The sequence below is a fragment of the Cetorhinus maximus genome, chromosome 12 (genome assembly GCF_964194155.1).
Source record: "Cetorhinus maximus chromosome 12, sCetMax3.hap1.1, whole genome shotgun sequence".
In the NCBI taxonomy this organism is placed as follows: domain Eukaryota; kingdom Metazoa; phylum Chordata; class Chondrichthyes; order Lamniformes; family Cetorhinidae; genus Cetorhinus; species Cetorhinus maximus.
Genome location: NC_135890.1, coordinates 70,030,516 through 70,054,595, shown reverse-complemented (window position 1 = coordinate 70,054,595; position 24,080 = coordinate 70,030,516). Strand labels below are relative to the sequence as shown.

The 24,080-nt window shown below is 42.7% G+C and overlaps 1 protein-coding gene across 1 annotated transcript; it reads right to left on the bottom strand.

Annotated features, from left to right (window-relative positions):
- Positions 1-436: 436 nt before the first annotated feature.
- On the bottom strand, positions 437-16,818 carry drg1 (developmentally regulated GTP binding protein 1). The gene is made up of 9 exons (XM_078553841.1): positions 16,644-16,818; positions 10,395-10,518; positions 6,115-6,290; positions 5,375-5,444; positions 4,998-5,167; positions 2,035-2,165; positions 1,163-1,330; positions 946-1,068; positions 437-811 (listed from the first exon to the last, which is right to left on the bottom strand). The coding sequence occupies exons 1-9, from the start codon at positions 16,680-16,682 to the stop codon at positions 712-714; spliced, it is 1,101 nt and encodes a 366-aa protein (XP_078409967.1). The 5' UTR covers positions 16,683-16,818; the 3' UTR covers positions 437-711.
- Positions 16,819-24,080: the final 7,262 nt, after the last annotated feature.

Sequence of the window (24,080 nt, the reverse complement as noted above, 5' to 3'; positions counted from 1 at the left end):
ATGAGTATGTTGTTTCAGAGGGAGTGGGGAAGAGGAGAAAGATAACATAACCTCTAGGCAAGAACATCAACGTCTCTTGGTTTGATGCTTTCTCCATTACTACAAGGGTAATAGAGTTTCTGTACAGGAATTTGCATGTATCCTTAGGGAGTCACTTGTAAAGTTTAGATGCATATCCCCAATGGCTGTAAATGGAAGTAGGACCAACCAACAATTTGCCTGTAAATAGGATTAAGTAGCCAGGATTTGCAGTTTAGACACCTTTCAACTACTACAAGGAGGAGAAATAAAAAGCAATTCATTGTATTTTCAGGATGTCATTTCCTCCACAAACAACATCTGTTCGAGTGATAAATTCAATGCTGCAATAATCACTTCAATACAGGAGCCACAACAATTATTGCTGCTAAATTAATTTAAATAATGGCACCAAATGTTTCAGCAGTGATGTTCAATTCTGTTCCTCAGAATATGTCTCAGTCTTTATTAGCTAAATTATACCATAGCAACTGCATGTTAAAACACAAGATTCTCATATCCCTCCTTTTGCAACCATTTTGGACGAAACAATATCTCTGCAGTTTAATCAAACAGGTTCTCATTCAAATTCTTGCAGTGACTAGAAGTTTATCATGCATGGTACGATGGAGTTTGGCACCAATAAGGAAACAGGAGAAAGGAGCTTCGATCCAATGATGGAAATTTCCCATTTTACTTCTTGACTATCTGAATTACATCCTCGTCTTCCAGCACATGGTCCTTGCCAACCTTCTGTGGGTTGTATTTCACAGAGGAACCCCACACCAAAGCACTGAAATAAAAAATACAGTTGTTACTCACTGCATCCACTTTTTTTGAACCCCAGTCTACAACTTTGGGGTGAGGTACCAGGAGCCTGCTGCAGCTGAGAGAATTGATACAGACAAAGCCAGGAGTAAAACTTACTATTTGAATTCTTTAATTAGGTTTTTGTGAATTTTCATGCAGAAATCGTCAACTGTAGTTTTTCGATGTGGTAACACGACTGGGGCACTGTAGTCAGGTAACTGTCCCTTGGGTTTGGTATAACTACAACAATAAAAGTTCAGACCATTTAGCCAAAGAATCCCAACAAAACAAACAAGAATTAACGAGTTATCATCCACACTTAGCCGATACCTACATCCGTACAAGTTGCAAGTAATCCCATAATTTTTCCAGTAGATCATCAAAGTTCCAGCGGTGATGTGCAGAGATTGGCACACAGTGCGGTATTTTGTAAATGACATCCAGCTCCTCCAAAGAGATCTGGTCAATTTTGTTTAGAACATAAATACATGGGATGTATACCCTGCAGCACATAAAACAAGACAGCAAGTCAATATGTTGCCCAAATGGAACTGTGTGCGAAAGTCTGAAATAAACTTATATTGACTGCTGAGACATTGTATAAAAGTGCAGGTGAGTATTACAACCTGACTGGTTTTTTACTTATCTTAATCTCAAATTTTAACCTCTTCTCCAGAAGAAATTTTACTTGACTAAAATAAGTGTATTTTTGTCAATGCTCAATTTCCACTTCATTCTGGTTGACAAACACCACTTAAATGGCTATTGCTTCCTGATTCAGATTGGGATATAACTTGATCGTGACCTCAGTTTGAACTGAAACATCATCGTTAATGAAAAAAATGTATGAACTATTTAAAAAAAAGAGTCAACGAGTGAACATCCAGAAGCATCAACATTCCCATTATTGTACAAAGTATTGTGAGGTTGGGGCAACAGGGGATCCAGAAAGTGAGCTGGGGAGTCCATGTACAGATTTTTCACAAAAGATATAAGAATATATAGAGTATACTTTTAAAAAAAACTTACACTCATGCACACCTCCTGTCAACTATTTCCATTACAAATTCCTATGTCCACATTTATAACAGAAACTGTAGAACACTTTTAGTAATCTATTTCCAAAAAGGGATGGGTACCTAATTACATTATCAGGCTGAGTAATTTGTAGGGCAGTATCTGATACAGACACCAAAGAGCACTTACCGATTACCCTCAACCACATCAATTAGATCATCTGCTGTTGAATCGCTGCGTAATGTGATATCTGCATTGTGGATTTTGTATTCAGCAAGGATACTTTTAACAGTATCCATGTCCAACTCGCTCTGCACACACTGTTGGGGGGCAGGGGGGAAGAAAGAGGGATCATACAAGATCAAACAGATTGCATCAAAGGAAATTCAAAACATTCCAGATTATACGCACAGCTCTAAACACAATCTGAGATTAAGCACAGCATAGTTGTGCTATGCCAAGTCACAATTAAATCAACTGATCATTCAATCCATTTGCCAGTAACTGGATGACCGGCACAGAAGCAGCAGATTTGCCCTACACATTCACAGGGATACTGCATCCTACTGGTGTTGCAATTTTAGTCTGTTTATGGTTCCTACCACAAATTTTCCTTCAAGTATTTGAACAGTGCAACCTTTTTTTTTTAAAATGAACTCCACTTTATCACTATCACTTTCATGCTAGTTTCAGCACATTCCATACAAGAACATGGCCTAGCACTCCTCCATAGCAAAAGACTTACTGGGGATTGATTCCAATGGCAACAAATCACAAAGCACAGGTACAAAATGTAATCAACAAAGACTAATGGAATGTTGGCTTTTATCTCAATAGGTGGTTGGATTACAAGGGGAGGATGTTACAATTCAGTTGCAGCTTAGCGAGACTCCATTTGCATTACTGCATTCAGTTTCGGACATTATCTCATGAAGTTTGGCCTTGAAGGGGGTGCTGCGCAGATTCACCAGAATGATAGCGCTTAAAGGGCTAAGTTATGTGGTCAGGTTGAATAAACTTGGCTTGTATTCTGATCAAGGTATTTAAATTAAAAGAATTTGATCAGGTAGATACAAAGAAACACTTTGGGCAGAATTTTCCGTGCCACTGCCATTGGGTGTATTCGGCAGCGTGAGCGGACAATATGGTGAGAAAGGCCAAAAATCAGTTTCACGACATTGTGAACCAGTTTGCAATCATCCGCTCTTCCCATCAATGGCAGGCTGAATTTCCCGCCATCAGACATCGGGAACCTCATTGTAATCCATCTACATATCATTATAAATTCAGCTCGCTGGAATCATTCCCACATGCTAGATCATCCGAGCGTGATTGCATGCCGACCTGTTGCACAACAGTGTGCACTTGGCGGACTGCACTTCGCTCTGGATTTCAAGGGTTGTTTACCTACCTTGCTTTAGGTAGCTCTCGCAGTCATCAGCACCAGGCTTCACCACAGCACTTTTGGGGTGGGGGGGGATCACGGACAGCTCTATCTACCAGACCATCCATAAAGCGTGGGTGGCTTTTCAACGGCTGAAGGGCTAGGGCTTGCTTGGGAAGGGGAAGAACTGGCCTCAGGCAAGAGAAGCTGCAGGATGGCTGTACTGGGGGTCCCAGGGTGTGTGTGGGGGCACCTGTTAATCTGTATAAGTGGCCTCAAGATGGTGAGGAATGAGGAAGCAGTCTCCAGCTGATGAGGCCGGATGGACATGCGAGGGTGTGTGGGAGAGAATGGTTGCTGAGGTCCTTTGAGCTGGCAGTGAGTGAGATGCCAGTGAATGTGAGATGGGCTTGAGTGTGAGAGTTTAGAATGATGAGATGGTTGCCATACACTGGCTGCACGGATGAGATCATTCATCGCTATCTGCATTGGATGACCAACCTCTTCTGTGCAGCATTGGTGATCACTGCCATCACCTACCAAGCTGAAATGGTAATGTAACTGCCCCTCCAGCGGCCAGAGCGGGGGTAAAGGACATCACAGTGGGGCCTCCACAGTATCCAAAAGGTGATCGAGGGATGTGTCACTAGACCTGGGGGCTACAGTCTTCTTGCCTTTCAGGACCATGTCTTATTTGCAGCAGTCCTGGGCTGGAAGCACAGAGGTGTATGTGCAGCTGTACTTTAAATGTGGTGCCCAGTATGATGATACGGCGAGGTGGGCGAATCAGAGCCTGCCCACCATCGAAACGGCGTGTTTCCCAAGAATGGATAATTAATGCAGCGGATTGGGACAATACATTGCGAGGAGCCACCTTTGCGGCCAGCGAGTAAAATGACATAGATTCAAGATAAGTGGCAGAAGGTGTACGGGGGATATGAGGAAGAACTTTTTTACGCAGAGGGTAGTGGGTGTCTGGAATTCGCTGCCCAAGTTGGTGGTAGAGGCAGAAACTTTAAACTCTTTTAAAAAGTACCTGGATCTGCACCTAAAGTGCTGTAAGCTGCAGGGCTATGGGCCGGGTGCAGGAAGGTAGGATTAGAAAGGGCACCTGGGTGTCCTCAGGCTGGCATGGACAAGATGGGATGAATGGCCTTTCTGTGCTGTAACTTTTCTATGGTTCTATGGTCGTTTTTCCCGCCCGCTACCACATTCAGTGCAAATCTGGGATGATTCTGCCCTTTGTCAGAACACCCTTTCCTGATGAAAAGTCATTGACCCAAAATGTTAACTCTCCATGGATCCTGCTACACTAGCTGAGCATTTCCAGCATTTTCTCTTTAGATGTAAAATTCCAGCAAAGAGAGGATTACATCTAGACTGTGGGTTAGACCTTAAACTGAATATTCATAGGGTTCTTCGTTATCTCATGTGATATTAGAAGTTTAGAAGTGGGTATGTAAAATTCCTTTGCCCTGCTATTTTCACGTTTATCTTCAATTCAATATGTTTTGACAGAGCAAAGAAACTTTGAATGAACTTGTTAAGTATTCACATGCAAATAGCACACCACATAATTTAAACGGAAAAATTTTCTTAGATCATACAACACAACCCAACACCAACTCTACAGCACACAGACCATCACTAAGCAACTGCTTCAACTGATTTCCAATGAGCTAACACCCGTACTGATCAAACCAGCTCACAGTTTAGTGCAATTCTGATTTAATTTCAACCTTCTCCCACTTAAATTCTTCTCACTCACCGTCGATGTCAGGTTAATGCCTCCTTTGTCCTTCTTCCTGAACCCAATGTTGGGCGGCTGCTTGTTAAGCCGGATTCCAAACCCTTCCACCTCATTCTCAATTATTTTCTTGTGTGCCAGCGGTTTCAGCACATCCAGTACAATAAGGATCAGATTGCAGGTACGAGCCACTGAAAGACACAAGGGATGCAATGATGTGGTCAAGTTTATCAACTAATCCTCCTAAAAAAAAGCAGACATTTATTTACACCCCTCCCCCCAGAAACACGTTAGTACTTCGTTCTGCAAGATGTGCAGAGATAAATACAGTACAGTCCTTTACTCAAAATAATTCTATTACATTCTTAATTGTACACCAGTTGAACTATACAACTTACCAGCAATAACTTGACGCCCTCGGCCTTTACCGTCTTTAGCTCCCTCAATGATGCCAGGAAGATCTAGCAGCTGGACAGGAAACATAAACATTTAAACAATCAGTGACCAAACAAGTGAATTAAACATTACACAAATGAAAGCGCTTTCAAATTCCACCTCAACACAGCATTTCACTATCACTTACAGCCTCTCTGTCATAATGTACTGTCCGCTCGAGGCCTAATTCAACAGACCACCTCTCTCTCATTTCCAGGAATCCAGATTCCAAAACCACCATTCCTTTCACTGTTCACGATAGGCCTGCTCTGGACTTGGAGATTATGTTTCTCCAGTCTGTACCTTTAACTGCTTTTACATTTGCCCAAACTTTTCAGAGCAATCTCTGTCCACAAGTTTTACAATATCTTTATGGAGCCACTCACTACACACTGCTTTTTTTTTTTAAACAGTATTTATGGAGCCACAACCCATAATGCCACTGCAATCAGGAGGCCACTTTACTTAGCCAGTGGCATTAACCTAATAACAAATTCTTCCCGACACTTGCTGATGGCTGCAGTGAATGGAGACTCTCACACACTGTAAGGAAAGGGTGGGGGGAAGGAATGAACTCTCAATGTCAAACTCGTACCGTGTGAGCAGAGTTAGCAAGGCTGGAAGGAAAGGCAAGAGACATCTTTGCCTAACTGCGCACATCCTAACTCTGCCTATGGTGATTGAGTGTGTTTCCACCTCATACCTGTATCTTAGCTCCTTTATAGCGAATCACGCCCGGTACCGTGGTCAAGGTGGTAAACTCATAGGCTGCAACCTCAGAGTATACTCCAGCCAGGTTACTCAGTAATGTCGATTTTCCAACAGAAGGAAAGCCCACAAACCCAATCCGGGCATCTCCAGTCTTTGCAACGTCAAATCCTAATAGCAATGGGAAAAGGAAATAAATTTGCATAATGAAAAAGGTTCAGCAAACATTAGTTAAAAAGAAACAGGAATAGGCCATTCAGCCCTTCAAGCCTACTACACCATCCAAGATGATCACGGCTGATCTTCTACTTCAAGTCGCACTATCCCTGTATCCCTTGATCCCCTTAGTACCCAAAAATCTATTGACCTGTGCCTCGAAAATATTCAATGATACTCAAGCTCTCTGGAGTAGAGAATTTCAAAAGATTCTCAATTGTGAATAAGAAGCTTCTCCCCAACCTCAGTGCTAAATGGCAGACCCTTATCCTGAGACTGTGATCCTCTAATTCTAGATTCCCCAGCCAGGGAAACATCCTCCCAGCAACTACCCTGTTATGCCCTTGAAGAATTTATGTCTCAAAGAGACCACCCCTCATTCTTCTAAATTCCAGGGAATATAGCCTAGTCTACTCAATCTCTCCTCATTTCTAATGGAACTGTCCTGTCGAATGAAGCTTTGTTGCAACTGGCAACTATATCCTTCCTTAGGTAAAAAAAGAGGCCAAAACTATACACAGTACTTCAGCTGTGGTCTCACCATAGCTCTAAATAATTACAGCAAGACTTCTTTATTCTTATACTCCAATCCCTTAGTAATAAAGGCTAACATACCATTTGCTTTCCTAATTGCTTGCTGACTTTTTGTGACAAAGATACCAAGGTCCCTCTGAAGAATAACATTTCCCAGTCTCTCTCCATTTAAAAAATCCTCTACTTTTCTGTTTTTCCTACAAAGTGTAGAACTTCACATTTTCCCACGTTATGTTTCATCTGTCATATTCTTGCTCGCTCACTTGACCTGTCTATTCCTTTGCAGTCTCTTTATGTCCTCCTCACAGCTTATTTTCTTATCTAACTTTTAGGGCAGAAAATCTGGATAGGTGACACTCAGTTCCTGCATTTAATTCATTAATATAGATTGGAAATAGCTGAGGTCCAAGCATTGATTCTTCCGGCACCCTGCCAACACGCAAAGACCCATTTATCCTTACTCTATTTTCTATTAGTTAACTCATTCTCAATCCATGCTAATAAATTAACCCCAATTTCATTAGCCCTAATTTAGTGTAATAACATCTTGTGTGGCACCTTATTGAATGCCTTTTGAAAACCCAAACACACAATATCCACTGGTTCCCCCTTCTCCACCATGCTCATTGCAACCTTAAAAAAAAATTTATCAAATACAATTTTTTTGATAAATCCATGCTGACTCTGCCCAAACATACAATTTTTGAAGTGCCCTATTATCATGCCCCTAATAATAGATTTGGATGTTAGGCTTATTGTTCCCTGTTTTCTCCCTCCCTCCTTTCTTGAAAAGTAGGATTACATTTGCAATCTTCCAATTGAGAGACACCATTCTAGAATCCAGGGAATTGTGGAAGGTCAAAGCCAGTGCATCCACTATCTCTGTGGATGCCTCTTTTAAAACCCCACGATTGTTGGCCACCAGGTTGAGGGGATTTGGTGACTTTTGGTTCCATTAATTTCTCCAGTACTATATTTTTACTAATACTAATTTATTTAAGTTCCTCACTCATTAGACCTTTGGTCCCCTGCTATTGACAATTTTCTTTTGTGTTTTGCCTTGTGCAGAAAGATATAAAGTCTTTGTTTAATGACTCTGACATTTCCTTATTTTCCATTAAAATTTCTCCTCTCTCTGCCTCTAGGTTAATGCATGTTAATTTTTGCTAGGTTCTTCCTTTTTACGTACCTATAGCAGCTGTTACAGCCTGTTCTTATGTCGCTTGCTAGAATACTCTCATGTCCTATTTATCTATTAATTTCTTCGGCACACTTTGCCAAATTAGAAAATCCTCCTGATCTCAGGAATACTCCTCTTTACTCTTAATATTATAAGTCCCTTCCTTTCATATATTTAATTTCTCATGTTAGCCACATTTGGACTGCTACTCCAGTGGGATTTTTATCCCTGAAGGGAATGTTTATTTGCTACAAATTGTGCAATAATATTCCTTGAAAATGGTTAACCTGTAAAACCAGGTTGGACAACTGGTGTTAAACTAAACTTCAATAAAACAATGTACTGTATGAGCAGAAACACCACTTTATTTTGGGCAGTAACTTCCTCTGAGCAGCAACCAGTGTCGGATTGCCACTCCATGCCCACTTATCTATGCCAAATTTATTCCGTGCCTGTCACGCTTGACCTTCCGACTCAAGCCAGACGAGATCCAGGCAGCGCGGCTGTTCCCAAAGCCCAGCATCGCTGTCCAGCAGAGTAGAATTGAAGGAGGATAAGCCCCCTTTTTTACGGCTCTAGCTGCCTTAAATCAGATAAGTTTAAAGGCCCAAATGAAACTGACACACCAGGGAGAAGGCAAGTGCACATTTGGGGGTGTTTCAGACATCAGGAGGGGGTGGAGCGGGCCAGACACTCGGGGGTTAGGGTGTCGGACATTGGGAGGGGGTTTGGTGGGGGGGGGGGGGGGGAGCGGGGGAGCGGTCGTTGGTTACTTGTGGGGGATGGTCACACATTTGGGGAGGGTGGGGAGGGGTCTGGTCAGACCTCGGAGTGGTGGGGGTGTCAGATTGGGCCTGCTGGGTGGGGGTCCAGTCGGGTCAGGGTGAGAGTCAGACTCGCATGCAGGTGGGGGGTTCAGGTGAGGAATCCCGTGCGGGTGGGAGAAATCCCCATGGGAAGGTGTTTGGGGGTGTGGGGAGTCGGGGTGAGGTGAGTCCTCTGGCTGGTCGGGGGTGCTGGGGGAGTCCTGTGGGGGCAGGGGGAGGGTCTGGGTCTTTACAATAGTTACCCAGAAGTTAGAAGAGATTTGAATTCTTCTGACTTCTTCTGGGTAAATATTGGTGTAACCCTGTTGGAACCATCCAAAGTTTGCATTTTAAATCACATTTTTGGATGGGTCCCAGCACAGGGCAATTGGCCAGAGGAAGCTGGAACTTCTGGGCAACTGCCGTGCAAATGCTTACCTGTGAAGTTCCAAGAGGGATTCCCCAGCGCATCTTTGGGGTACACCCCCAATCCGATGCTGGGGAGCTCAGAAGTTAAGACATTACAAATACTTGAGAATCAGCAGCCAATTTTGAAGTTGAATTCTTTCTGTTCAGGTTATTTCTGTAATTACAGGATGTGGCACACCTAAAAATTTTGTTTGTAGGCAACAGATTTTTTTGTGAGGAAGTTAATCTGTTTGTTTTGTTTTAGATCTAAAGATGTGCCATTCTATATTTTAACTGGAAGTTTTATTGTGGTAGTAGAGGTCTACACAAAATTGCAACTTTGTGCCACCATGTCAGTTTCAGGCACTGTGCCATCACTGCATCAGCCAAAATTAGGACCACTGGTGCAGCTGTATCTGACTCTCCTCCACCCAACCCACCACCTTGGCCACCCATGGCCTCTTCCAGTGCATCCTTCTCAGGTTCCCTCCTCAGTCCATACATTACCAAATTCTCTCTATCCTCCAGCACTGCCCTCAACCTCTTTCAAAATCCCCATTATCAACACAGAACCTTATTCAAAAAATAAATCTCAAAACTCCCCATTCTCTCCAAAGGGCTGGAATGCAGTCTCTCCGCTCCTCTCTCTGCCCTTGTCAAGTTCCACTAGCTCCCTGTGCTTCGACAAATGGATTTTTAGATCCTCAGCCTTGTTTTTGAACCCCTCTGGCTCATTCCATGTTCTCCAACTATTAAACACCACTTAACTATTGGTGGCGGTTCTATCAAACACAACGTTTCCCATCATTTGGAATTCCTCTTCCCAATTATCACTGCATTGACTCCTTCCTCTCAGTTTTCAAAACTTTTCTGAATATCTTCCTCTTCGACTACTCTCCTTCTCATCCTATAAAGCACTGAAATGCAAGTCATTTTGCTATAAAAATGAGTTACAGCAGATTAAAAGGAATACCTTGTGAACAATATGTGAAGGCTTTAAAGTGCTTAATATTCACAAACTTCATATCAATATCCAACATATCTGTGAGGTGTCCTAGAATCTGAAAATCAGAGCGCTCCTTATAAAGCCACTGTTTCTCAAACATAGCCACATAAACCAACTCACTGTACCTTCACCAGGTCCTCCTCCACCTCCACCCTTAGGGGTGATAAGTTCTCGCCGTAGTTTGGCCAGACGAGCTTTCAGAAGCCCCAAATGGTGAGCTGTTGCTTTGTTCTTCTGTGTCCGGGCCATCTGACCAAGAGACCAAGAAAGAGATTCAGAGAATTATAAGCCTGGGAGACTGCTCTAAGACTGTGAAAGCAAAACCTAAACCCCTCAGTTATATTCCAGTGATTACTCCAAAACATTAAATCAAAAGCACACCAGGACTGAACCTCACCAGCTCTATCAACTTATCTTATTCTCTGCAAGTTACCTGGTCCCTTCTGTGTTTACAGAAGGCATGCAAATAGCTTGCCCCTTATACATCAGCCACACTCAGCAGATTTAATTTAATACATAGTCCTTTGGTAGTGCAGAATTTGAGTATTGCTGAAAAAAAAGAGACTAAGCTTTTTATCTTGCACTCATCAGGACTCCTTACAAGAATACCAATCTAAGGAGAAAACCACAATTTATACTGTAAATGAAGACAGTGGTGATTGGTTGGCAAGTGACGTTGCCATGGCGAATGCACCAGTGATGATGGCTGACAGTTAACTACCAAACATCGTTTAAAATTTAAACCTGGCAGCTTGACCCTGACTGGTAAAGGCATTGCCCTGGGGAATGGCTGTCACTTAGTTTGTTTAGCTGAAAGCGGCGCAACGTGCAGGGTAGCGAAGAGGCAAACAATAATCAAAGTGTGACAGGAAGGGGCAGAAAATATAAGCAGGAGAGTGCAGCAGAAACTAGAACCAGAATGAGTAATAATGGTAAAAAGTCAAAGCTTAAGGCTCTTTATCTGAATGCACGCAACATTTGTAACAAGACAGATGAGTTGACGGCACAAATAGAAATAAATGAATATGACTTGATAGCTATTACAGAGACATGGTTGCAGGGTGGCCAAGACTGGGAACTCAATATTCAAGGGTATTCGACATTCCAGAAAAATAGGCAAAAAGGAAATGGAGGTGGGGTAGCTTTGTTAATGAAAGAAGGTTTCAGTGCGGTGGCAAGTAGTGATATAGGCGCAATAGGTTGTGATGTGGAATCAGTTTGGGTGGAAATAAGGAATAGCAAGGGGAAGAAGTCACAGGTGGGAATCGTCTATAGGTCCCCAAAGGGTTGCCTCACTGTGGGACAAAGTATAAACCAGGAAATAATAGAGGAGTGTAAGAAGGGCACTACAATTGTCATGGGGATTTTAATCTGCATATTGACTGGACAAATCAGATTGGCAGGAGTAACATGGAAGGCGAATTTGTAGACTGCATCAGGGATTGTTTCTTAGAGCAATACGTTGCAGAACCGACCCAGGAACAGGCTTTTTTAGATCTAATCTGTGTAATGAGGTGGGATTATTAAGATATATCGTAGTTAAGGATCCTCTAAGGGGTAGGGACCACAACATGGTAGAAGTTCAAATTCAGTTTAAGGGCGAGTAACTCAGATCTCAAACCAGTGTCCTCAGCTTAAGTAAGGGCAATTACAGAGGTATGAAGAAAGAGTTGTCTAAAGTGGGCTGGGAAAATAGACTAAGGGGAAGGTCAGTGGATGAGCAGTGGCAGACATTTAAGCAGATATTTCATAACGCTCAGCAAAAATTTATCCCGGTCAAAAAGAAAGACTCAATGAAAAGGATGAACCACCAATGGTTAACGAAGGTGGTCAAGGGGAGTATCCAATCAAAAACTAAGGCATACAAAGTGGCAAAAACTAGTGGTAGGCCAGAGGATTGGGAATTTTTTTTTAAAGAAGCCAGCAACAGATGACTAAAAAGCTAATAAAGAAGGAGAAAATTGATTATGAAATTAAATTGGCAAGAAATGTAAAAACAAACAGCAAGAGCTTCTACGGGTATATAAAAAGAGAGTGGCTAAAGTGAGCGTGGGACCCTTGGAGGATGGGACTGGAGAATTGAAACAGGGGACATGGAAATGGCAGATAATTTAAACCAATATTTGCATCAGTCTTCACGGTGAAGGACAGTATAAACATCCCAAAGATATCAGATAAGCAAGGAGTTAATGGGAGGAAAGATCTTGTAACAGTCTCTATCACAAGGGACAAAGTATTTGACAAACTAATGGCAGACAAGTCGCCAGGGCCTGATGGCCTGCATCCAAGGGATTTGAAGGAAGTGGCTGCAGAGATAGTGGAGGTGTTGGTCGAAATATTCCAGAGCTCACTGGATTCTGGGAAGGCCCCAGCAGACTGGAAAACCGCTAATGTGGCGTCCCTGTTCAAGAAGGGAGGGAGACAAAAAGCAGGAAACTATAGGCCAGTCAGCCTAACATCTGTAGCTGGGAAAATGCTAGAGTCCATTATTGAGGAAGAAATAGCAGGACATTTAGAAAAGCTTAACGCAATCAAACAGAGTCAACATGGTTTTGTGGAAGGGAAATCATGTTTGACAAATTTGCTAGAGTTCTTTGAGGATATAACAAGGAGACTTGAAAAGGGGGAACTGGTAACTCTTTCGAGTTATCAACAGATCGCATGTAACTCTTTCGAGTACATTCACAGTTCATGGTTTCCGGGAGTGGGGCATGAACCCACAACCTTCTGACTCAAAGGCGAGGGTGCTATGAACAGCATAGTTGGATTTTCAGAAGGCATTCAATAAGGTGCCACATCAAAGGTTATTGCACAAGATAGGAGCTCACGGTATTGGAGGTAGTGTATTAGCATGGATTGAGGATTGGTTAACACACAGAAGACAGAGAGTTGGGATTAATGGGTCTTTTTCAGGTTGAAAAGATGTAACCAGTGGAGTGCCACAAGGATCAGTGCCAGGGCCTCAATTATTTATTTATATTAACTTGGAGGGGGGGGGCAGAATGCAATGTATCCAAATTTGCTGACGATACAAAAATAGGTGAGAGGGTACATTGTGATGAGAGCATAAGGAATCTGTTAGGGGATACAGACAGGTTGAGTGAATGGGCAAAAACTTGGCAGATGGAGTTTAATGTAGGAAAGTGTGAGGTCATGCACTTTGGTTGGAAGAATCAAAAGGCAGACTATTATTTAAATGATGAGAGACTCCAAAAAAGTGCAGCACAGAGGGATCTGGGTTTCCTATGCATGAAACAAAAAGTTAGCATGCAGGTGCAGCAAGTAATTAAAGCAGTAAATGGAATTTTGGCCTGCATTTCTTGGGGGTTGGAGTTTATAAATCGGGAAGTCTTGTTACAACTGTACAGGGTGTTGGTGAGGCTGCATCTGGAGTACTGTGTACAGTTTTGGTCCCCGTATTTAAGAAAGGATAGATTCACTAGGCTGATTCCTGGGATTAGGGATTGACTTATCAAGAATAGCTAAACAGGTTAGGCCTTTATTCATTAGAGTTTAGAAGAATGAGGGGTGATCAGATTGAAATGTACAAGATTCTGAGGGGGCTTCACAGGGTACATGTTGAGAAGATGTTTCTACTAGCAGGAGAATCTGAAACTGGGGGACATAGTTACAGAATAAGGGGACACTCATTTAAAACTGAGATGCGAAGGAATTTCTTCTTTCAAGTGGGTCGTGACTGTCTGGAATTCTCTACCCCAGAGTGTTGTGGAGGCTAGATCACTGAAAGTATTTAAAGAGGTAGATAGATTTTTGAAATATCGGGGAGATGAGGGCTACAAGGAGCTGGCTTGAAAGAGGAGTTGAGGCCTGGGGCAGATCAGCCATGATGTTACTGCATGGCGGGGCAGGTTTGAGGGGCTGAATTGCCTACTCCTGCTCCTATTTCTTACATTCTTATATACGTGTACATGTTCTTGCTGTCTGAAAGCTACATATATTAATACACAGGGCCCTGTTCTGTGCAGATGAGTGCAAGACAAATAGCTTAGACATTTCTCTTTTGTCAGCAATATATATTATAAATTTTATACATATATTTTATATCTGTACACTCACATATACATCTAAAAATTATACATACACACAAATGTGACTCTGAAGAGTCATACCGACTCAAAATGCTAACTCTGTTTCTCTCTCCACTGAGTTTTTCCAGAATTTTCTGATTTTATTTCAGATTTCCAGCACCCACAGTATTTTGCTTTTATTTCAGCAGGTCTAATCACAGGCTGGAAATGACACAAAGTCACAAATCAAAAATTTTAAAAGCAAATTTAAACTGAATTACAATAGAAACAAGCGATTTATAAAAACATTTTTCAAGAAATCAATGAAATATTGCACCAAACACACAGGAGATATTTCAAGTTGACTTCAAAACACATTTAATACAGTTCTGCACCAAATGTCACTATTAAGCTGTGGCAGCGATACAGGATGATAGCAGATAAGAAGCTGCCTGAAGGTACTCAGCAGATTTGTGTTACTGAAGCTACATTAGGTGTGAGGACAAAAGAAAAGAAAATGCTGAGATGGCCCCTACAGTTTCAGGAGTTCAATGCAAATGGTCACATTTGGTGAGGTATTTGAATCTGAGGACAATTCAAGAATGTAAACATCAACAGAACTACGCTGCCCAGCACACAACAGCCATTTATTGGACTCCATTTTAAAATTCTACATGGAGATTGTTTCCAGTTAGAATTACTTGAAAATGCACTAGAAAGGTTATTGGATAGAAATGGAGTAAGTTTTTCAAACCTACATGTTAAGAATGCGAGGTTTTACAAGATGGTTATATGTTTTAAATTGTCTCTTTTAATTCAAGGTAAAAAGGAAACATGTGACCTCCTGTTAATTCTGCCCAGTGATAAACTGATGTCACCTGGTAACCATGGGGACAGTAGGCCCAGGTCAAGTGGTTGACTCTTAACTGCCCTCTGAAGTGGTCACTAGAACAAGACACTAGGTTGCGTTCAAGGCGGTAACTCACCACCAACTTCTCAGGGGGCAATTATGGATGGGCAATAAAGGCTTGCCATTGAGGCTCACATCCTGTGAAATAACAAAAACCTACGAATTGTTGAGGACGCAATTTATCCAGAGCTCTACAATTTCAAACAGTATAGAATTAACTAGATAGGTAGGAAAGTAAGTTGGCAAGAGGGCATAGGTTGAGTGAGTGGGCAAAAATTTGACAGATACAGTATAATATGGGAAAATGTGAACTTATCCACTTTGGCAGAAAGATTAGAAAAGCAGTCTATTACTTAAATGGAGAGAGACTGCAGGGCTCTACAGTACAGAGGGATCTGGGTATCCTGGTACATGAATCACAAAAAGGTAGTATGCAGGTACAGCAAGTGATTAGGAAAGCAAATAGAATGTTGACAATTATTGCAAAGGGAATTGAGTACAGAAGTAGGGAAGTGTTGCTAAAGCTGTGCAGGGCCTTAGTGAGACCAAATCTGGAATACCATATACAGTTTTGGTCTCTTTACTTAAGAAAGGATACAATTGCACTAGAAGCAGTTCATAGGAGGTTCATGCCACTAATTCCTGGGATGAGGGGGTTATTTTCTGAAAAGAGGTTGAGCAGGCTGGGCCTGTACCTATTGGAGTTTATAAGAATGAGAGGAGATTATATTGAAATATATGAAGATCCTGAGGGGAATGGACAGGGTGGATGCTGATAGGATGTTTCTCCTGGTGGGGGAGTGTAGAACAAAGGGACACAATTTTAAAATTATGGGTCTCCCATTTAAGACTGAAGTGAGGAGAAATTTTCTCTCAGACGATTGTTAGCTTGTTCAATCGAGACATTCAAAAGGGAATTAGACTGTTATTTGAAATGGAACAATGTGCAGTTACAGGGAGAAAGCAGGGGAATAGCATCAAGTAAATTGCTCACTCGGAGAGCCAGTGGAAACACAATGAGCCAAATGGCCTCCTTCTGCACTGTAGCAATTCTGTGATTCTCTTTCCCAGAGAGTAGTGGATCATTGAATATATCCCAGGCTGAGTTAGAGTTTTGATCAACAAGGGAGTTCAGGGTTACAGGGGTAGACGGGAAAGCAGAGTTGAGGCTACACTCAGATTAGCCATGATCTTATCGAATGGCAAAGCAGGCTCGAGTGGCCAAAAGGCCTACTACTGCTCCTAATTCTTGTGTTCCTAAAATCCATATGCTGGGAGGGTGGTGAGGAAGCTGCTTCCTAAGCCCCTCCCCGCCATGACTGGAGCGGCCTCATTCTCTCAGTGACAAGCCCGACCCCCAGCCCTCACCTCCTCTCTCCCTCTCGGTGTGAGGCCCACATGTGAACAGCCTGACTCTCGGTACGGCCTGGCCTTACCTCGGCCTCAATCTCGGAGATTTTCTGTAGGATGCTCATGTTGGCGGCGGCGGTGTTGCACTCTCTCCCGGAGGCCCAGCTTGCTCACCGAGTGGATTTTCCCGTCAGAATCGGACAACCGGCTCCTCGCGAGATCAACCGTTCGACGGGATTTGGAACTCCGGGGAGGCGGGGCTGGGGGGAGCATCTCCGCGCGCATACGCGCGTAATGCTTCACCCAGAGTAACACCTTGCTGCTCAGCTGCAGCAGCTCAAATGGTGCAATCATTTAAAGGGACCACAGTCTGTGAAGGACTAGAGGGTTCCACAACAAGTGTGTTCATAGCAGCAAGAAGTTACAAAAAGACATTTTTAAAAACTCATTCATGTGGTGTGGGAGTCGCTGGTAAGGGTCGCCAGCATTTGTTACACATCCCTAATTGCCCCCTGAACTGAGTGGCTTGCTAGCTTATTTCAGAGCCAGTTAAGTCTACCAGATTGCTGTGGGTCTGAAGTCACATGTAGGCCCAGGCCCGACGAGGTATGGGTATGGTAGATTTCCTTCCCTAAAGGACATAAGAAGTAGGAAGAGGAATAGACCATTCAGCCCCTTTGAACCTGCTCTGCCATTCAATAAGATCATGGCAGATCTTTTTGTGTTTCGATTTCCACATTCCCATCTAACCCCGATAACCTTTGATTCCCTTGCCTAACAAGAATCTATCTACCTCTGCCTTAAAAATATTCAACGACCCCGCCGCCACCACCTTCTGAGGCAGAGAACTGAAGCATAACATCTTTACTTTTATGTTCAATCCCTCTCGTAATAAAGGATAGCATTCCATTAGCCTGCTTAATCACTTCATGTACCTGAAAACTAACTTTTTGTGACTCATGTACTAGAACACCGAGATCCCTCTGCACCTCAGAATTATGCAGCCGTTCTCCATTTAAGTAATACACTTTTTTTGCTCTTCCTGCCAAAGTAAACAACTTCACATTTTCACACATTAAACTCCATTTGCCAGATCTTTGCCCACTCACTCAACCTACCTATATCCATCTGCAACTTCCTCATGTCCTCTTCACGACATACTTTCCTACCTATCTTTGTGTCATCTGCAAATTTAGCTACCGTGTCTTCACTCCCCTTATCTAAGTCATTGTTGTAAATTGTAAAAAGTTGAGGCCCCAGTACAAATCCCTGTGGGACTCCACTCATCACATCCTGTCAATCAGAAAAAGACCCATTTATGCATACTCTCTGCTTTCTGCCAGCCAGCCAATCTTCTATCCATGCTAATATGTTACCCCCTACACCATGAGCTTTTATTTTCTGCAATAATCTTTGATGTGGCACCATATCAAATGCCTTCTGGAAATCCAAGTACAGTACATCTACAGGCTCCCCTTTATCCACTGCGCAAGTTACTCCTTCAAAAAAATCCAATAAATTGGTTAAACATGATTTTCCTTTCACAAAACCATGCTGACTCTTCCCTATTGCCTTGAGCTCTTCTAAGTGCCCAGCTATAACCTCCTTAATCATCGATTCTAACAACTTATGGGGTATGTGGAACATTCCTTGTTCCAGTCCTACTCCGGCCCCCTCCCACAACTCTTTCTCCAGTACATTGATGATTACTTCGGTGCTGCTTCATGCTCTCGTCGGGACCTGGAAAAATTTATTAATTTTGCTTTCAACCTCCACCCCTCCATCATTTTCACATGGTCCATCTCTGACACTTCCCTTCCCTTCCTTGACCTCTCTGTCTCAATTTCTGGTGATAGACTGTCCACCAATATCCATTACAAGCCTACCGACTCCCACAGCTACCTCGACTACAGCTCCTTACAACCCGTTTCCTGTAAGGACTCCATCCCATTCTCTCAGTTCCTTCGCCTCCGTTACATCTGTTCTGATGATGCTACCTTCAAAAACAGTTCCTCTGATATGTCCTCCTTCTTCCTTAACCGAGGTTTTCCACCCACGGTCGTTGACAGGGCCCTCAACCGTGTCCAGCCCATCTCCCGCGCATCCACCCTCACGCCTTCTCCTCCCTCCCAGAAACATGATAGGGTCCCCCTTGTCCTCACTTATCACCCCACCAGCCTCCGCATTCAAAGGATCATCCTCCGCCATTTCTGCCAACTCCAGCATGATGCCACCACCAATCCCATCTTCCCTTCACCCCCCCTAGCGGTATTCCGTAGGGATCGTTCCCTCCGGGACACCCTGGTCCACTCCTCCAACACCCCCTACTCCTCAACCCCCACTTATGGCACCTCCCCATGCCCATGCAGAAGATGCAACACCTGCCCCTTCAATTCCTCTCTCCTCACCGTCCAAGGGCCCAAACACTCCTTTCAAGTGAAGCAGCATTTCACTTGCATTTCCCCTAACTTAGTCTACTGCATTCGTTGCTCCCAATGCGGTCTCCTCTACATTGGAGAGACCAAACGTAAACTGGACGACCGCTTTGCAGAACACCTGCGGTCTGTCCGCAAGAAAGACCCAAACTTCCCTGTCGCTTGCCATTTTAACACTCCACCCTGCTCTCTTGCCCACATGTCTGTCCTTGGCTTGCTGCATTATTCCAGTGAAGCCCAACGCAAACTGGAGGAACAGCACCTCATCTTCCGACTAGGCACTTTACAGCCTTCCGGACTGAATATTGAATTCAACAACTTTAGATCTTGAACTCCCTCCTCCATCCCCACCCCCTTTCCGTTTCTTCCCCCTCCCTTTTGTTTTTTCCAATAATTTATATAGATTTTTCTTTTCCCACCTATTTCCATTATTTCTAAATCTATACCTTTAATGCCCTGTCGGTCTTTCCACCCCACCCCCACTAGAGCTGTACCTTGAGTGTCCTGCCATCCATTCTTAATTAGCACATTCGTTTAGATAATATCACACCTTCAACACCTCTTTGATCCTTTGTCTGTGACATCTTTTGATTATCTGCTCCTATCACTGCTTGCTTGTCCCTACAACCACTCCCCCTCCAACTTCTCTCCCCCCACCCCACCCCCCCACCCCCAACCTTAAACCAGCTTATATTTCACCCCTCTCCTAATATTACTCAGTTCTGTTGAAGGGTCATGAGGACTCGAAACGTCAACTCTTTTCTTCTCCGCTGATGCTGCCAGACCTGCTGAGTTTTTCCAGGTAATTCTGTTTTTGTTTTGGATTTCCAGCATCTACAGTAGTTTTTTGTTTTTAAAAGAATTTAAGTATCCGTATGCACAAATTGCTAAATGCTATTGCACAAATACAAAACATAACAAAAAAGGCCCATGGAATATTACATAGCGCTCCAAAGGAGAGTTGGGTGTGATGTAAAACAAGCTGTCAATTCTCTGTGTGTTTTGTGCAACTGATGGAGACCAGTTTCAGCTCCAGAGAAATTATTTTGTTGGGTGGGACAATCTAAAACAAGGGAACATAATGTTAAAATTAGAGCAATGCAGTTAAGAGTGAAATCAGGAAGCACTTTTTCACAAAGGATAGTGGGAATCTGCAACTCTCTTCCTCAAAAGGCTGTGAATGTAAGATTAATTGACATTTTCAAGACTGAGATTGATAGAATTTTGTTAAATAGTCATTTGGTAGTACAGAACTTGTGTATTGCTGACAAAAGATATTTTATCAAAGCTTCTCGTCTTGCACTCATCAGGTCAATCCCAAGAATACCAATGTCAGGGGAAGCTACAACTTTACACTGTATGAGAAGTGAGTGCTGATTGATTGGCAAGTGGACTCTGATTGGTAGAGGCATTGCATTGGAGAACGCATCAGTTAATGGTAACTGACAGTTAACTGCCAAGCCTTGTTTGAAATTTTAAACCAGTCAGCTTGACTCTGATTGGTCAAGGCATTGTCCTGAGGAATGAACCAGTGAATGGCTATCACTTATTTTGTTTAGCTGAAACGGGTACATGCATGTGACACATTTGGATGTACAGGAAGCTACATATATTAATACACAGGGCCCTGTTCTTTGCAGACAGAAAGAACATGTACACACATTGTTCCTGTTTCAGCAAAACAAATAAGTGATAGACATTCGCTGGTTCATTTCTCAGGACAATGCCTTGACCAATCAGAGTCAAGGTGCCTGGTTTAAAATTTAAAACAGTCACAGAATCACAGTGCAGAAGAGGCCCTTCGGCCCATCGAGTCTGCACCGACATGTGAGAAACACTTGACCTACCTACCTAATCCCATTTACCAGCACTTGGCCCATAGCCTTGAATATTATGACGTGCCAAGTGCTCACCCAGGTACTTTTTACAGGATGTGAGGCAACCCGCCTCCACCACCCTCCCAGGCAGCGCATTCCAGACCGTCACCACCCTCTGGGTAAAAAAGTTTTTCCTCACATCCCCCCCTAAACCTCCTGCCCCTCACCTTGAACTTATGCCCCCTTGTGACTGACCATTTAACTAAGGGGAACAGGTGCTCCCTATCCACCCTGTCCATGCCCCTCATAATCTTGTACACCTCAATCAGGTCGCCCCTCAGTCTTCTCTGCTCCAATGGAAACAACACAAGTCTATCCAACCTCTCTTCATAACTTAAATGTTTCATCCCAGGCAACAATCTGGTGAATCTCCTCTGCACACCCACCAGTGCAATCACATCCTTGTGGCGACCAGAATTTCACACAATACTCCAGCTGTGGCCTCACTAAGGTTCTATACAACTCCAACATGATCTCCCTACTTTTGTAATCTATGCCTCGATTGATAAAGGCAAGTGTCCCATATGCCTTTTTCACCACCCCACTAACATGCCCCTCTGCCTTCAGAGATCTATGGACACACACGCCAAGGTCCCTTTGTTCCTCAGAACTTCCTACTGCCATGCCGTTCATTGAATACTTTCTTGTCAAATTACTCCTTCCAAAGTGTATCACTTCACACTTTTCAGGGTTAAATTCCATCTGCCACTTATCTGCCCATTTGACCATCCTGTCTATATGTTCCTATAGCCCAAGACACTCAACCTCACTGTTAACCACCCGGCCAATCTTTGTGTCATCTGAGAACTTACTAATCCTACCCCCCACATAGTCATCTATGTCGTTTATATAAATGACAAATAATAGGGGACCCAGCACAGATCTCTGTGGTACGTCACTGGACACTGGCTTCCAGTCACTAAAGCATCCTTCTGTCATCACCCTCTGCCTCCTACAACTAAGCCAATTTTGAATCCACCTTATCAAATTACCCTGTATCCCATGTGCATTTGCCTTCTTTATAAGTCTCCCATGTGGGACCTTGTCAAAGGCTTTGCTGAAATCCATATCAACTACATGCTTGGCAGTTAACTGTCAGTCACTAACTTGTGCATTCTTCATGGCAACGCTTCTACCAATCAGAGTCCACTTGTCAACCAATCAGCACTCTCTTTCCATACAGTGTAAAGTTGTTGCTTCCCCTGATATTGGTATTCTTGCAATTGTCCTGATGAGTGCAAGACAAAAAGCTTCAACGGAATTTTGTTAAGAACAGATATCGGTGTTAGGGAGCAATGACAGGTGAAGTGAGGTGAGGTACTAATCTGCTCACCACGTGGACTTCAACGATTCAAGAAGGTGGTTCATCAGCACCCTCTCAAAGGTAATTAGGGATGGGCAATAAATGTTGGTCTTGCCAGTGATACATCGCATGAATTAATAATAAAAAAATGAATGGTAGAACAAGCTCGAGGGGCTGAATGACCAACTCCTATCTCTATGTTTCCTGTGAAGCCATCGTGTTATGGCAGATTATTTAAGATTTAAACACCAATTAAGTGTTACCCTTGTAAGTGTCACCTAAACCTACTTGAATAAATTACAATCTGGCTTACTCCTGGATATGTATCATTATACAGATTTTGGATAATAACTGTAACAGCTTCAGGTTTAGGTCTGTACCATTTTCTTGTTCAATAGCCTGATAATGTTTTCAGTGAGCAGACTGTGTCCCTTCACAATCTAAAATCTTTGTGTCTTTTTACATTCTCTCCTTGCAGAGGCTAACAATTAATCCAATTATACTACCACTACTGGATTAAGTGTACCCTTCTGTTACACTTCCATATTTTTTGCACAGATGGTAAACATTACAGCACAGAACAGAGATTTGGAAGGCTATATTTATTTACAAAATCAGGTAAGGTCATAGAATACAGAGAATTAGGCTCTCAACTATGGTTTATAACACATGGTTCATCAGAGCTCTCACTAGCCCTTCTCCAACAGTTAGAACTGTCTCCTGCTGTTAAAACAAAGAATGTCATTTGTCCAGTACTGTTGTGACCCTTGGATTATGCAACTTTGTCTCAAGTTGTACTCCTTCAGTTCAGAGTTTTGGGTGTAACCTGATCCCCTTCTGTCTGAACAGTCCAGCTGGTATCTGCTTAATTTCTTTGCAGAAGGAGAGCAGGTGAATCTTGAAGATCTAGGGAATAACATTACATAGAGTCCAAGGCTATTTCACTAATGCATTTTAGCCAGTTTTAACACGCAACCACAACAAGGTCACATTTGTGTCTGATATCACACAGTGACAAAATTCAACTAAACACTTGCTGATTTTGAATTGACTGGCTTTGACCAGTCTGTAAACATCTGCAAAATACATAACCTGATATATTTAGATATAATATTTTATCCTAACTAATTAATTAACTAACCAACCAATTTGTGATGGGAAAAGCCTGTGGCTTCTTTTGTTCTGGGGTCACAGACAGTCATAGGTTCAGCTATTTTAAGGATCTTGTTCAGCTAAGGTCCAGTTTAAAATTTATAAATAAAATTAAGTATATGCATATATACATACACACATATACACACCCTTATCACCAAAAAAATCACATTATCTGTTCATTATCACATTGCTGTTTGTGGAAGTTTGCTGATTAGCTGATTCGCAAATTAACAGCCATGTTTCCTACATTACAAAAGTGATTACACTACAAAAAAAGTACTGCATTGGCTGTTGTCACAATGATGTGCCATGTGGAATATTAATCATTAGTTTCATCAGCTGGTGTAACGCCTTGGATTGTTTTTAAAAAGAAAGGAAACAGCTAGAACTGCAAAAATATTTTAAAATGGCTGCAGAAATCACCTGACCCACAAATTGGCCAAGGTTCTAGAAACCTCTGAAAGCGGATTTGCCAGGGGACATATCTAAGCAGTTGCCCAGATGGACTTCATATCTGCCATTGTCTGAATGCTCCACAAACATAAGGACAATAGGCCACTAGACTCTCTGACCCCAGAAACTATCAGGAACAAAGAAGGACTAATGAAACTCATTATGCAAGGAGGATGCTAAGGACCCCTATCTGTACTGATGGCATCTTGATAGCTTTGACAATTGGAGATCGAAGCTCCTTCATTAATATGGATCACCCTCCATTGTGTGCCAATAATAACTGTCACATGGCCAAAACCC